Source organism: Thunnus thynnus, chromosome 23 (genome assembly GCF_963924715.1).
Source record: "Thunnus thynnus chromosome 23, fThuThy2.1, whole genome shotgun sequence".
In the NCBI taxonomy this organism is placed as follows: Eukaryota; Metazoa; Chordata; class Actinopteri; order Scombriformes; family Scombridae; genus Thunnus; species Thunnus thynnus.
In genome coordinates, this window is record NC_089539.1 from 15,299,785 (window position 1) to 15,316,564 (window position 16,780).

Consider the following 16,780-nt stretch of genomic DNA (forward strand, 5'->3'; position numbering starts at 1 on the left):
GAGGATGGCTCTACATATCTATAATATTGTAAAAATGTATGCTTTGGATTCATACATCCTTGACATAAATGTGTGTGATATGTGTGTGTTTGTTCATGCTGTAGTCAAGGAGGACAGTTTGTTCGTGCTGTGGGTATTTGTGTTGCAGACCTTGGACATGTGTTTGTCAGTGTGTGTGTGTGTGTGTGTGTGTGTTGCGTTGCGTTGTGTGTATGTTTCTGTCAGAGCCTTCCTGTCTCTGTGCCTGGTTCTCTCACAGGGAGGGAACAGCGGTGGCAGTTCATTACAGAGAGAGAGACCGTGGGCGTTTGGAGTTCAGCAGGGTTTGTTTACGGCTCGGGCCCCTCCTTAACGAGGAGTGCAGCATCTTGCTAATTATGCTGCTGTGGCTAATGAGCCTTTCTGCTGATAGTGGGGAGTGCAATAAAACACTCCTTTTGTTTGGACTTTTTGCCTTTTTTAATTGGACTAAATAAAAGAGCCTTCCGCTCTTCTTCCCCTGCCATTCACATTCTAAAGACAGACTGCTCTCTTCCACAGTGTGTAGTTTTTATTCACTTAGTTGTCATGAAAGCTTTTGATAAAGGGGTTTGACACCTTTTTTATCCAGAAAGCATGAACTAAAGTAGGTATTTAAACTAGTATTGCACATTACTTTTACTACTTTATGTCAGGAGCGTCTATCTGGCCAGGTGGTGAATCTATCCAACCCTTTGACTGCAATGGATAATTAAAGATTATAGTGACAGTATTATATAATGGTTGTAAGAGTTTCCAATCATGAAGCAGATGTGGTCATGTGTGTCTATGTGTGTGTCTTTGTGTCTATGCAGGAGATGGAGTGTGAGTATGTTTGCGTGCACATATGTACTGTATGAGCTCCCTTTAAGTGCCATGATGCTTTCTGTGCCAGGTGTTATCAGAAAGAGACACACACACCGCTGGCATCAGAGCCAGTGTGGCTGATGGGAGGAAGAGAGCTCAATATTGCTACACCACATTAAACACACACTCTCATACACCTTGGCTGCAGCCACATACGGGAAACCATAGGGGAGCACATTTTATAGACGCATCTGCTCTCTGCAACCGCTGAAGCACACATTAATGTGCTCAATAGTTCCAATTGGAGGAAGACATTAGCGTTTAGCATGTGCGGTTTTGTATGTTCTGGAAGGGAGCTAGGGAGTTTAGAGCCAGAAATGTAATGCACAGTGACACTTTTTTGAAGACGCATATATATATATACACAGTTGGGCATCACTCATTTCCATATATATCTACACAGAATTTACATTTTCTGACCCTTTGCTGTATGATATGGTCTAGCATTACCGCTTGTCTATTTTTCTTACCCTTTTGCAGCATGAAGTGAATATTTATGGATGCATAGCATTTACTTTCGGAGTGGACCCATATTATTTAATACATTTATGTTATACAAATGTTTCGACCCTTTGTCAGTTATATCTCGGCAGTAGAAATGGACAAAGTAACTTTATGGAAACACTGCACAGGAGTCAAGGTGAATATCACGCCTTAGGTTTTGATAAACAGCCCATAATAAGCAATACACATGCAGTCTGGGTCGAGGTTATTAAGTAATATTGATATGGGTGATGATTTGCCTATCACTAGGCACCAGTGGTGTCAAATGCTGCATTTATATATCATTTATGTATATTATATAGTAATGGTATGATGATGAGCCTGACACCGGCTATATATTGTCCACTAGGACCATGAGATAAGGGCTGACTGGGACAGTATATAGTTCAGTGGGAAAGGTTAACGTCCATTCATGCGTCTGTGTGATAGCATAGCCTGGCTGATAAGTCTATAGAGGAGCAGTGGTGTTAAAGAAAAGAGGAAGGCAGCCATGCAAGTCAAGAATCTCACTCTTTGCTATGTTTATTTCTGTTTTTTTTTAACTTTATACCTGACTTTCTTTCTTGCTTCCTTGTTCACTTTGTTGTTCTCTACCTTTCATCTAGGATGATCGTAGATATTCTGGTTTATTCTTGTTTTTCTTTTATTTTCATCCCAGAGACTAGACTTGCTCCAACAATATACCCACACACATACACACTGTTAGCCCTAGCGGTGTGATGCTATCTGTCCGGCTTTGGTGTTGCCACTGATTGATTCATTTAATTAGAGTTAGATCGAGGGAAAGGGGTAAAGGGAAGAGAGAGATGGGGAATAGAAGAGAGGAAGAAAGTAGGATAGGGGAGGGTATGGTCACTCTGCTGGATAGCTCAGGAGATTGGCTCCATTAATCTTGGTGGAACCCCCCCCCCCACACATGTCCCCTTTTACCAGCTCACTTTGTGACACACTAACATACAAGCATACACATGTTTGTCTTGAACATCCCAATGTGAGCATGTAGCTTCACACGAGCGCCACGAGACAAACCCACTAAAACATGTCCTGAAGAAAGCGGCGTCGAGTCACCTGCACGCCCCGCTCGTGTGGTGCGCTCGTGCTTGTGAGAGAGTCCATGAGTGTGGATAAATTGTTTGTGTTCTGCTTGTTTACTTCATCAGCCAAGACCACACAACCAGAGCCATAATTACATTACACACTGGTCCTCTCTTTCCAGCTAAGTATCATTCAGCTTTGTCTCCCGTGTTTCCAAAAAATAGCCACTAACTAGTCCTTTTGTATCTGCGTATGTGTGTGCCTTTGTGTATTAGTGTAAATGTCCTTGCATTTGTTATTCATACACGCATGTATCTGCCTGTTTTGGGGTGATTCTATCATTCTGGAGCTGGATAAAGACTGATTTAATTCGCTCGGTGTCAGCTGCCAGTGCACTCACCATATTGCAGATATATTCACCTGCCAATGGTCTGCTAATGAAGTTGACCTTTTAAATTTCATATTCACATGTAACTTTGTGAGAGAGGAGGGTGGAAACAGGCTTACACACACATATATATACACGTGTTACTTGAGCATGCACACACACTCGCACATCCACCTCCAGCAACTGTAATGATACTGACCTTTTTATTTGCGATGATGTGTGTAGGCAGTGTTTATTTGTGGGGGGCTGATCGCTTCCTGTTGATTGGCTCCCTGCTGCCCCCCCCCACCCCCCACCCCACAAACACCCCACCATCACATATAAACACACACACAGTAGAGATTAGAGCATGGGGAGTGGGGTAGGGGGGGGCTTCTCTTTATTAAGGAGACTCTCAGCACACAGCTCCCATCAACAGACACAGCAATCACAACACAATACACCTGTTAGCTGCATCAGCCGTGCCCTGTGATTGGGACACAAGTGGGAGTGGGAGGAAGGAGGAAAGAGGGTATTAGGGTGATTTGTGCACACATACACACACACACAAACATGCACTACCCCCTACACAGAGAATAGCACACCACAAACATTACCAGAAACAAAACCAAAAGCCATTCCCATGTTTATTAATACAAAAAAGAAAGAAAGAAAATAAAGAGAATCTCATCAGGCACCCATTTTAATTCTGCCAAAATAGGCCTATTCAGAGTAAAATAAATAATCTAAATGCTTTTCCATTTAGTCCAAATGTTTTCTGGAGCCCCCTTCTACATTATCTGTCATGAAATGGATTGTGCCTGAATATCCAGTTGACAATTTTACAGCTGTTAAGAATTATCAAGGAGTGAGGCACCTCAATAAAAAAATATACCACATTTACTCCGAGCAATGTTGGCTGTACTTGAAATGACTCCCTCAAATCTCCTCTTCCTGCCGTACCAAAAGAGACAAAGTTATAATCACTTAGACGCTGTGGTGGTTTCAAAATATTATTTGATTTGATATGGTCTCATCTTGGCCTTGTTTGATCTTAAATGATGTGCAGTTTCTGAAGATGTTCAGGTTCTCTCTCATTCACTTAAAAGGTCAAAAAGAGGTTGCAGGAGAAACTTGATACACTTTAATTGCTTGATTGTTTGCTTCCTCTGCCCTTGTCTCCTTCTCTATCATCTGTGAAAAGAGTCAGTCACCAATCCCCTCATGCCTGAAATATGTATTTTAAAATATTTGATTATTTAACCATAATCTATAGAGGATAGGGCAGCACCAAAAAAACATAGTCTTTTTGCTGCAGTACATACAGGAAATGCTATTTCTTCATTCTCATACCGACTTTTAAATGTATTCAGTATTTCATATTTAAGGTACTGAAATTCCAAATAGGTTGAACCAATCCATAGTCACTCCTCAATTATAATGTTATGTCCCATTATACATTATTACATAATGTGTGTACTTTTTGAAACATGATACTTCAAGTTTTGTTTTAGACCATTTACTTCAGATTTGTCCACTTAAATGTTTTAATTATACACACATAGGTCTTTCTACACTTAAAAGAACAAATCTGGCATTGGAATAACAATTATACATACTGTATCTCATATACTGCCGTATGTTTTAGTCTTTTTCTTGATAAGCAATTTCCCCTGGTACTATGAGAAGTCATTTTTTATTTTTCTACTCAACTGACTCAGAGAATCCTGATAAATTCCAAGACTGTTTTCGAGTCTTTTTTTCCTCCTCTCCCACCTTCTTCACTGCTTAAGGTGTAACAATCCCCACCACCTACCTTCGCCTGGTTATCTCACACCAAACACATGTACTCCTGAGGCTTGCACCCAGCTGCCCTGGGCCTCCAACCTGCCTCCACCATGGAGATGTTCTTTTCTCACAAATGTGACACAGCTGTGCTTTGTTTATAGTGTGTACATATTTATAGACATTTTAATAGATATATAATAAATGTATATGTCGTGTCTGTGTGTGTGTAGTTAAAGAGGGAACATCTAAATGAATCAAGAAAAAAAAGACAGCCGCTACAGCCTAAGGTAGTACAGGTTCACACCATGCAGTGCAACCACTGACAGAGTCTCTGTGTGTAACAAGACATAATCTTTGCCTTTGGAGTGAGTGAGTTAGAGAGAGAGGAGTTGAAATGTCAGCTCTACCACAAACATGCCCTTTGGTTTGAAGGAAAGAAGGTTTTGGCTGTGGGCGCCTGATAAAAGTTACAGCTTGAATTTTTAGAAGCAAGTTAGAGCTCTGAATTTGCAAATGACAATCTTTGTGTTGCTGTGCTGTGTGTGTGTGTGTGTTTATGTATCTCTGCACACACATGTGTGTGCATGTGCGCCAATACAATGGCTCCATATGGGCTTAATGGTGCACAGAGGGGAACATACACCCCCCACAGAACAACAGCGTTATAATTTCTTTCACTCTCTCATACAATGCAACCTTTATTCACTCACTCAAACCATCGATAGCCCACTAAGTTTTTGTGATAAAGGATTAATAATAACTGATAACAATATTGAATAAATGATTATATTAAATGGTAATGACTCTCACATCTGCTAGAAAGCAATCATACAATGCTGAGTGTAGAAAAGCCAAGAGGATCATGAGAAGATTAGTAAAATGCACTTTTGTGTTACAATGTGGAATCAAATGACAAATCTGTGGCGATTCCTAGGATTAGTTTATGCAGGGACCCCGTATTTCACACTACATTTGTGTGTGGGTGTGAATAGGATGTGTGTAATATGGAAGCCCATCTGTAATCATTCAAGTGTGATATTGCTCCTCATCTCTCAGTTAGAATTAAGCTTTGCATCAGAGGTGATGGGAGTGGAGGTGAAAGATAAAATGTTTTCTTTTAATAACTCAATCTTGTCTACCCAGCTACGTGCTTGTATTTATCTCTTAGTAACGTGTTTATTATGCCATACTGTGAACACAACAGCTAAATCCTTGTGTACATCATTTGCTTTTAACTTCCTTCACCCTCAAATTGATCATTTAATGATAGACAGTCACGTGACATGCCTCAGATTTTATCCAAAAAGCAGATGACGGTGATGATGAGAATGGGTACTCAGGTGATGATATAAACTGCAGTCCATCAGAGAGTTGATTACTTGGACTCGATTAGAGGTGACAGCTCTTGATTGGTGGCTTCCAGGTCATATAAGAAGAAATTAGGTGTGTGTGTGTTTGTGTGTGCACGTATGTGAGCGAGTAAATCTGTGTGCAGATAAATTAAGATATCATATTCAAATGCAGTGAATTAGACCAATGCACCAATAAAGACAAATAAGAAAGTGGAGTTTTGCAGATTAATTCAAATTTTTAGATTATATCCCTGAATCAATTCCCATGAGGGTCAGGGGCAACTTCATATGTGACCCCTTTTTTGTAGTGACATTATACACACTTGAGAGGACAAGCACACTGCCCAGTTGTCAGAGCTTAAACAAACTTGAATACAAACCCACTCACATGCACACACATACAAAGGAGCATGTGTCGTGGTTGAGGAAGCACGAGCATGAGGGCCATCCGGTGTGTGTCAGGGGAGTCTTCGAAGTGTGGCTCCGCTCTGACGTTGATGAATGATCTGTCAAGACGATGTCCCACTCATGCCCAGCTCCCCTTTACCCAGGAGAGGAACAAGCTGTGTGTGTGTCTATGGGATAAGAAGGGGGGAGGAGGTGGACAGAGGTTATCTTTGCATGTGTTGTTGTTGGTTGTGCGCGCAGTCGCGTATACGCACTGCTGAGTGTGTATTATTTCGGCAACTCTCGGTCACACGTGTGAATGGCGCGGCAACGGCATTACACGAGTCAGCGGTTTGGGGTCAGGGTGTGAGTGAAATGGCAGGGAGCAAAGGGTTAAACACTCTGACCCTTGCACAACCCTAAGGGGGCACCCCTCTATTTTAATGGGGAAATCCATGATCCGTTTCCCATTCTAGCACCCCCTCAACTTCAACAGCTTAGAAAATGCAACGCCGAAACCTTAGGAAACGAACTGCCATTCACCCAGCATGCACTTAGACAGTCAAAAAGAGCTTGAGTAAATATCATGCACTTCCTCTTCCTAACGTCCTCTGTCTACCTCAGGATGACACTTGCATTTAGCTAACAGAATACAGTAACAGTGAGGGGCTTAGCGATTACATCCCCGCACTCTTACTCTATTAATGTCATTCCCTGTTTGTGCTTTTTACTCACTCCACCAAAGGAAATAACTACTAGCGCCAGCTCTGGGTGGTTTCTGTAGTGAAGACCATGCATTAACAGCTTTTTCCTCTGAGGCGCCAGTCTGAGTGGTAGGTCTGCCTTGTTGCTGTCATTAAACCACTACTGTATGGTCGTGGCCATCATTTCACTCTTAGTGACAGCAGTTTACCCCAGCAAATTCTGAGATCCATTTGCAGGACTCTAAGGGACTAATTTTCCTTGATTATTAGGCTTTTACGTTGTAATGATGTAAAAGAGTAGAGGCAAAGTGCAACTAAGCTAAATTTCAGGGGTAATACAATACATTGAAGTAGAATTACACAATAAATGTGGGTGTTTTTCACATGATAGCACAGTATGTTGACCTTTAAGCTTGGAACATTAGAAAGAGAGTAAGATAGACTTAGATAGAGAAGCCTCTACAGTGCATGTCGTCTCCTATGTAACGGTCAAGTAAGATAGAGTAGACATTGCAAAACACACTCCCTCTACCGCTCTCACTCCCTCACTCTCTCACTCTCTCAGCCATCCCTTTCTCAATCTGTCCCTTGATTACTTTTTAATGATTTCTACTGCCTAAGACAAATGGCTGTGTTAAATGAGCAGAATTAGACAAGGGGGCTGAGTGCAAGAGCATTTGTTAGAGCAGAAGTAATAGATCAGGGATCCATTGTTTTCTCTTCTCCATTCAGTGGCGCGGCCTGCTATCGAGCTCTATGTCCTCAAAGCAGAGGCAGTAAGAGTGGAGGGCCACTTATATAATTCTGACTACACATGAACTTTTTGACAATAGCATATCTCAAAATTTCCAAATTTTACTTTTCTTCTTCTTATATAAGGATTTTCGCAAATCTTGTGCACTATAACTTTGAACTTGTCCTATCTGCCCACTTTTTTAAATAATGAATCTCATTTTTAATGTGTATTAAAACTATTTAGCACATTCAGATAATACTGGAATCTGGGATTTTGTATTGATTTCATATAACAGAGAATTGAAATTATCAGTTGTTAATGTATTCCACATTTGCCCTATTCTTATATGCCGTTTACTTTGTAAATACAGTGTTTAATGTTTTTCCTAATGTATCCTTATAGCTTTTGCTTTCGCAGCAGTCCAGATTCCCTTAAAGGATTGGTGCTGTGATTGAACTAAATCAATCCAATTTGATTTATCCAAATAATCTAATTTTTAAGAAAGTCAAATGGGTTGTAAATACCATAGCGCCTTAATGCACTCCATTTACACTAAAATGTTGTCTGAGGAAGTCAGTCATGCATTCTGTCGGCCACCCACTGAATCCCTTGCAGCCTCGGTGGTGATGATCCTGCAACCTGACCTCCCCCGGTGGAGGCAAGTAAAAAAAAGAATTTCCCCTCAGGGATAAAAAAAAAAAAGCATATTATTATCATTACATTATCACTGTAGTCACAGTAAGAGACACTGAAAGCAATGTCATTGCCACCTCTATTTCTTATTACTATATTATATAAATTGGTTAACAATACCACCAACCTACACTAAAATGTGCTGGTAGCTGCTGGCAGAGCTAAACACACAGCTAGCTCCCCTGCAGGGTCTGTGTATTTCTTCCTACCCGGGCAGGCTGACAGGGAGTCAGGCATGGACAGTAAAGGGTGCTCCCTTGGCAGAGACAAGGCCTTGGTTAGCACTCCATGGGCATGGGCACTGCTATGGATCATTACTTCTCTCAGTGGTGTGGCTGCTGTTCGTGTGTGTGGGCCTCTGTGTGTGTGTGTGTGTGTGTGTATGTATGTGCATGCTTGTTTGCCTGCTTGTGACAGAATGAGCGAGGGGGGAAACTGAATCAGAGAAAGACCTATTAATATTAATATCATTCTATCACATCAGGGGTTCCTCTGTATTTTTTGATGATCAATTACAGTCACTGCTGCCCCCTACAGTCTCCTCAGCTACTTTGGCAGCTAGCTACTAGCCTTGAATATTAAGGAACTATATAAAAATGTATTATTAATACTAAAAAAGTAGAGATAATCTTCACTGTCTGTAGATGTTTACATGTTAATTCTACTTCTCTCCAATTCATCATTTTATTGATATCATAGCATACTACATATTTTAGCTCTTAACCATTTGTTATGGTAAATAAGATGTTGACTCTGGAATAGATCACCTGGTTTCCATTTTATTAATCTATGACATAGTTATTTCACACCTTAACAGTGCAACTCCATACAAAGTGTACATAGGACAAATAGTGAGATGAATAATAAGACTATTAATGATGAATAGATATCACATTTTTAATATTCCCTCTCTCTGTATCTTTGTATTGGATTACTCTGCACCAGACACAATACTGCTCTCATAGTTGTAGCAGGTTTCAGAGTGGGTGCAGCAAGGCTATCACCAGACTAATAGCAAGCTATCACTATTATTGGAGATGTAGGATAGATTGGTTAAGTGCTGGGAGCAAGCAAACTGGAACATACTGAGTTGTAATCTCATTTAACAGCTCTTGAATTGCTCAAAGGTGTGTGTTTTGAAAAGTTTGCTCTGCGTGTATGTGTGAGTGCGTCTGGGAATACGAAGCTGCTCTGCTGTTCCCGGGCCAGCTATTAGTCACGCAGGAGTGGCTAATCTGTAATGGCTGCTGTCACAGCCCTGCCGTGGCTCCTGGTGATGGGTGAAGTTCAAAACACACACACACACACACGAATATGTGCACTCACGCTGATTCACTTACACACAAAGAATCATCCATTCCACCAATACAGTGTTTCGACTCCTGACAAGCTCTCCAGCACCAGTCATCAGTCCAGCCGCAGGTGACAGATAGACAAGTGAAGTTGGAGCCATCCTAATACACTGGCACCACAGCAGACTGGATTTGACCTGACGCTTGCATAAAATATAGTCCCCCTTTATTTTTTCTGTGTCCATTACCCTGTCTGTTTCTCTCTACTTAAAACTGAAAACTCAACATGTTTATGTCCTAATAAAACCAAACACTCATTGCTCTCTTTTTGTTTCTGCCTCCAGAGCACGGTGGTAGTGGAGAAGTCCATCCAGGATCTAATGAGTCTAATGCAGGACCTGAGTGCCTACTCCAACCAGTTCCTTGAAATGGTCTGTGACAAACTCAAAGAGTACAAGGAAATCTGCAACACAGCCTACAGGTAAAATAAGGGAATTCTAGCTTTCAGCAATAGGAGCTGAAATCATACTGCAATCCAAATGTTTCTTTTTGTTACTCATATTCTGCCTAGTTAATATGATCATTTGGTCCTTGAAACCTGTTGAAATCAATGAAATACCATTAACAAAAAAATGTGATGAAGGAACATTCTTATATTACATTTTAGTAATTTTGGTTGTTGACCTCATCTTTTGTAGAGAGCGAGCAGAGTCACTTTGTCTTTTTGGCTTTTGGATGATAAACTGTTGAGGGAAAAATCTGTGCTGTTTAAGTTGGGTAACATCTGCAAAGTGCATGGAAGCTTTCCTTAGCAAAAATCTTTGCTGATACATGTTTGGTAATTGAACAGCAGCTGTTTTTAAACGCAATAAAAAAGGTGGAACAGCAGATTGTCTATGAAGTATTCACAGCATAGTAGGACTTTGATTTAATATCGTATACTCCGATCCTTGTATACTTCGTAGAATATGGAATAAGGTTTGAATTTTGTTCTTATTGCTTTTTATTATGCGCACACACCATTGCAAGCACATTGGTGCTGTGAAAGGCCATCCATCTGTGCTCCCCTGGGACCATGTAACACCTGGCCAGGTAAAGGGAGGGCTAGAGAATTTGGAGGGAAAAGAGAGGGAGTGATGAACGGGCCAGGAGATGCAGGAAAGGACTGACAGACTGCTGGGAGTCCATCTGGACTCTGTCACAGGTCAGCCTTAGTCTCACTGGGGCCTCCGAGTGATAAAGTCCAACAGTGGCTGCCAACGTGTATATGTGTGTTTGTTTGTGGGATCTGTAATGTGTATGTTTGTGTTCCTGTGTGCATTTACACATGAACCAGTCTCTGTTTCTCTCATTCTCATTCTCAACCCCCCTTCCTCTACTGTGTGTGTGTGTGTGTGTGTGTGTGTGTGTGTGTGTGGATGTGAAACCCCAGAGAGCTTGTGTCTCCTGTACAAGGTATTAGAATGATATTAATTGCAGAACCTAGCAGTTTCTCCAGCCCAGACATATGCAGACAAAGCAAATACATGCTGGCAATCTGCCTCAATTCATCTTTACACCAAATCAGTGCTCCTATTATTCTATTTTATGACAGTACAGCTGCTCATGAACCAATCACACTTACAACTACCTGACTATTACTGCTACTAATCTATCTGTATAAATATTAGTATTATGCAGCTAACTCATTTTAGCTACATATGTTGCACTTCTCCAGGGCAGTGATGGTCTTTTTGTAAGTGAAATATCAACAACCCAGGGATCGATTGTCATGAAATTTAGCACAGACATTATTGGTGCATAGAAGGTTAATCCAATTAACTTTGATGATGCCTCGCTTTTTCATCTTGCGCCACAAGCAAGTCGGGATTGCCACTGTTCCATCACCTCAGTTCTTGATGGGATATCTCTAAAACTAAAGAATTAATTTGTTTCAGCCTGCAAACATGGAATTCTGTCAAGTAGTGTTAGCATGCTAAAGTAGTACATGCATGACTTATCATTTACAACTAACTTAAACATTTTACCATGCTAACATGCTAATGGCAGCACATCTAAGGATGCCAATACCTTAATTGACTGATTTTTTTGTTATATAATGGGTTATAGCTTCCAAGGGCCTCTAGCGTGGCTCTAAACTTGTTATAATCTTGTTTTTACATTAAGTGGGGTTCTATGAGGTACTTACTTTGCAGATCAGCTGTTTGGGTCATAAAGTGCTGCTGTGAGTAGGAATATGGAAGTTCTACGGTAAAGAAAACGTAGTGACAAAGGAAAGGGCTGTCTGACGGTAAAGTAAAACGGTGAAAATATTCTAAATATAGAAACTGATATTGATTTTTTAAGGTGGGCCTTTATTTAGGTGGCTAAAATACATTTTGCTGCTGGCCCCGTCCACAGCAGTACATTGCTCGGCATCACTGCCACTACTCCTGCCTGCTTCTCCAAACTGGGGGCATACCGACCCCCATCTTCTGTAGGTAATACACTGACTATGGATACGTACCTCCTACAACCCCACTTCAAAAAATCCAAACTGTCCCTTTAAGTCTGTTAAGGGCAATGACACAAAAATGTATTGGTGTTTTGTTTTGTTTTTTTATTACTTATTTTTTGTGTTGGATTTTGTTTTTGTGTATCTGTGTGTCCTCAGAGGAATAGTCCAGTGTGAGGAGAAGCTGACCATCAGTGCTTCCTGGTCTAAAGATGAGGATATCAGTCGTTTGCTCCAGTCACTTCCTAATTGGGCAAATATGGCCCAACCCAGACAGACCCGACAGAAGAGAGAGGATGAAGAGGACTTTACCCGGTACGCACACCGATATATACAGAACTCATTCACGATGGCATGCACATTCATACTAGTACACAAACTCATTCATACATACGTAAATATGTTCATGTGTGTGCAGATGTGAAAGTCTCTGTAGTACACTTTACACACATAAACAAGCAGAAGTAGACACACAAAACCACACTTGAGCAATCACGCAAATAATCCGTCTTTACCCCTTTTATTCACATATTATTGAACCCTCTCTTGTTGACTAAGATGCACCCATAAAAGAAGTCATGATTGCTCTTTTAAACACCCTCTATCTGAAGGAAGTGAGGAAACGAGAGAAGAACAAAATAGGAAAATATAAGGAGAGCAGACAGAGGCTGGGAAGAGGGGGGGGGTCAGTCTTATCGAAATTGCCTTTTGAATGTGCGCTCTCTTCAGGGAACACTGGAGTTCATCGGAGCGGAATAGTAAAGTAAATAAATAAATTGGTTATGTGGCCAAAGAAAGTCAATCTGTTGTGTGCGCGCGCTCTCCCTCCCTCAGACACACATACAGACCAACATGCACACGCTGTGAGAGATAGCAAGAGGGAGACCATAAGGCTGTTTGATTTGAGAGCTGTAGATGTTTTCATCACTATGAAAGGGGGATTAGCTTCGGCACGGCTGGCAACCCAGTGCTTTAATAAAGCCTCATTAATAAGCTACACATGCCTATGTGTGAGCTACATAATATGTGTTTGTGTGTCTGGTGTTTTTTTTTTTTCTCCCCATCTGTTGTTAAAAGGATCTTGATCTTGTGGGCATCCCGGTGACTCTGGAGACTGGTCCACATGCCATGTGCTCACAGTACTGCGGTGTTGAGATTTAGTTATCCAACTTCCCCACTCCGTCTCCAAAGTCAATTATCATCCAAAAACACAAGTGCTTGTAAATATAGTGGAAAAAAAAGGTTTTGATCTTAATGTCTTTGTTTTTCCACCCAGCAAATCTCTGCCTTCTGTTCATCATGTATTTCTAAATGTTCACCATCACCTGTGGTTTTTCTTTCCTACCTGCTGTTTAGCTACTAGCAAGGCCATTCCTCTAATGTCCGCAAAATATTCCAAACACCCTGTCCAACTTCCTATCCCCCCCCCCCCCCCCCTTGATCTATTTGTGTATTTATCTACTTATCTACACTCTATGTTCTTTACTTTCTCTGGCTCTCTGACTCTCTTTGTTGCACCAATTTGTTCCATCCACCTTCTCTTGTTTCTGTTCAACTAGTTTGGAAGTTTGTACATCACTATAAAGGTCAAGTCTTTAATTCAGTCCCACATCACTAAGTCATTGTGCACCTAAGCATGTGATTATCATAAAATTTTAACCCATCACACATACACACACACACACAAATATACACATGCATTTGCAGATCCATTCCGTTCAGCAATCTATAATCTTATAACTTTGAAAAATTGGCTTCTATTATAGCATTTATGTAAGCCTCACTGTCTCTGCAGATAAGACATTTTGAGTCCAACCAGCAAACCAATAACTGGTAATTTCCTTCAGATAATTTAATATCACTGACTGGTTATAGGCTCTTTTATAGTCATACATCATGATCATCAGAAATATATTTGTCCTAACGCTTTTTTGACAGCGGGCATTTTGGATGAAGGGTATTTGCTGGTAGACAGTGATGTTCAATTGTTCAATTGATGTTTTGCTTACAATATTTAATTCCGACCAATCTTCCAAGCACATAAACTCTTATACCGCCAGCTCAACCTCTCTCCATCATTCAGGGCGGCATTTGCTAAGGAATCAGAGGTGCTGACTGGGAACCTAGGAGACAAGTTAATCCCCCAGAATGAGATCCTCCGTGACGTCAGCGACCTGAAGGCTCTTGCCAACCTTCATGAGAGCATGGAGTGGCTCGCCTGTCGCCTCAAGACATTCTTCGCCAATCTGCCTCACGCCTCAAGTGAGTATAAAGCTGTGACATCACTAGATGATGAATACAATGTGACTGACACTGATACACAAACATTGACATATGCAGTAGATTTTGTGTCTACAAACAGTACAATGACACCGAAGCATACATCTGTCGCTGTTTATTCTGCTTGATAAAAAAACAGAATATTGTCCTTGACACATGAATTCTGCTAGTCAGATGGTTGCATTGTACCAAAAGTAAGATTATCCTTTCTCAGTTTTGTCAGTTTCTTGTTTATCCACTTTGGCACAGCTAGAAAGTCTTTTATAGCTGCCAAAAACATCACTATTTTTGGAAGATCATGAGTATATGTTTGCATAAAATGTGCGAGAGTTCAAGGGACATCCAACGGATTGCAGTATGATGGTTTAGTGAAGCCTGGGCACAAGCCACCGTAATACCACATGTTAAGGTATAGTGCAATCTTACATCATGGGTATGTTTTTTCGAGGAGACATTCCTACAAGTCTCTCCAGCCATTAAGCAGTTATCGATCAGAATACACTACAGATGTACAACAATGTCAGGATCATAGTCAGGGGTCTATGAAGTTTTCTCATCCTTAGCTGCGGTGGTTTTGTGGCAACACTTCTTACCTGTGCCTCATTAAGTTCTTGTTTTAGTGTATTATCACACACTCATTACCTTCTCTGCGGGAATTGTCAACGAGCACTATACACACACACAGACACTCATAATCCTTGGCTCTGCCTCTGCGAGTGTGTGCGCATAAATGCCTACTCTAATCAGGACTCTTAAAAGCATTTCATACTTTCCCTGCTCAGTCATCACTTTTGTATCATTAATCACTGATCAAAATGAGGTGTCTGTGTGTGTGTGTGTGTGTGTTTGTGTTTGCATCCAACACATAGTCTGCATGTAGGTCTTGTTAATCACTGATCATTTCAGTAATGTTTTTATCGTCATTATCACATTGAGAACATGTTTAATCTTCTCATAAAGGTTCTTGTAATATTCGTCCTCAAGTCCATATTTTTTTATTAACATGATAGCAATCAAGGAGTCATTACTCCCTTTAATGACTCTCATAGTAGAGTCACACTTGTTTCTGTACTATAGCTTGCTGGAGCTTCTTTCTTATTCCATCAAAACTACACAACTGCTTTTTCTTGTATGTTTACAACATATACAGATGTCATACTTAAGCTCATGTTTAATTAATGTGTTGTTTATGTATTTCTAAAAAGCTCATCTAATATTTAATATATTTTAAAATATCTTCAAGCTGAATTTCTAGATTTGGAGGAATACCGTATCAATCTTGACAACATGATGCTCCCAAATATTCTGTTTTTCTTGAAAAATGCTCACACGTTAGAGTCTGTTGTGTTTCTTATGTGGACAGACATCCATTTTGATTTTATTTGTCACCAACAGGCATTGACTATACAGTATCTATCACCACATTAATTATAGAATGTGTGCAGATGTTTCGTCACCTTCTTTTATATCGCTCTTTCATTCACATCTGTAGTTGTGTTACAGCACTATGGAGAAACTTAAGCTGTATTCACTGCATTATCTTGGTTCACTTGCAGGGCTCTGGTAAATTATGCACCTTTACTGGAGGGATAAAGAGAGGGCTTCAACCTTTTATCAGCCATTGTCACAACTCTCTAGCTTCAGACCACTGATTGCTCATTGAACTTGCGCTATTTTGCTGTTCCGTATCACAACTTTTCTTTTAGACATAAAATAATTAAATGAGAAATTTCAGATATTCTCATTTGGGCTTGACTTTGCCACTATCTCTTTTTAAACTCTTTCCTTCCCTCTCACTCTTACGCTAGCTTTCTTCGTCTATTCATAGATAAGAATTCAATAAAAGTACGGGAAAGGACGTGACATAATTATCATTAATTCTCCCGGGTGGCACTAATGGGAAGGATAGGGCAGTCACTTATCATGCTGGGACAGCCTCCGTATTGTTCATTATTTAGTGTTTGCCAAGCTGATGACAGACTACGTGTGTGTTGGTATGGGTGTTGGCGTGTGTATGTGTGTGTGTGCGTGTGTACATAAGCATGCACTGTGTAAGATGGGACAAGGGTACGGCAGGGAAAAAGGACCCCACCTTATCTTATCCTCCACCCCCCTGCCTCACGTCTATGCCTCTCCAAATTGGATTTTATATTACAGAAGCAGTCAGGTATGAACAACTCATTTTCCTCTCTCTCTTTTTGCCTTTTCTTTCTTTCATTCCTCTTTCTTACTTTCTTGTTCATTCATTCTTGGGCTTTCTTTC

At 40.6% G+C, this 16,780-nt stretch overlaps 1 protein-coding gene across 2 annotated transcripts in view; it reads left to right on the top strand.

Moving 5' to 3' along the window:
* The window catches only part of exoc4 (exocyst complex component 4), a 128,786-nt gene that overhangs the window by 85,788 nt on the left and 26,218 nt on the right, over positions 1-16,780 (top strand). For both annotated transcript variants that reach the window (XM_067582507.1, XM_067582508.1), the window contains exons 14-16: positions 10,088-10,224; positions 12,397-12,552; positions 14,321-14,499. In XM_067582507.1, coding sequence (XP_067438608.1) covers positions 10,088-10,224; positions 12,397-12,552; positions 14,321-14,499 — 472 coding nt within the window. The remainder of the gene's footprint in view (positions 1-10,087; positions 10,225-12,396; positions 12,553-14,320; positions 14,500-16,780) is intronic.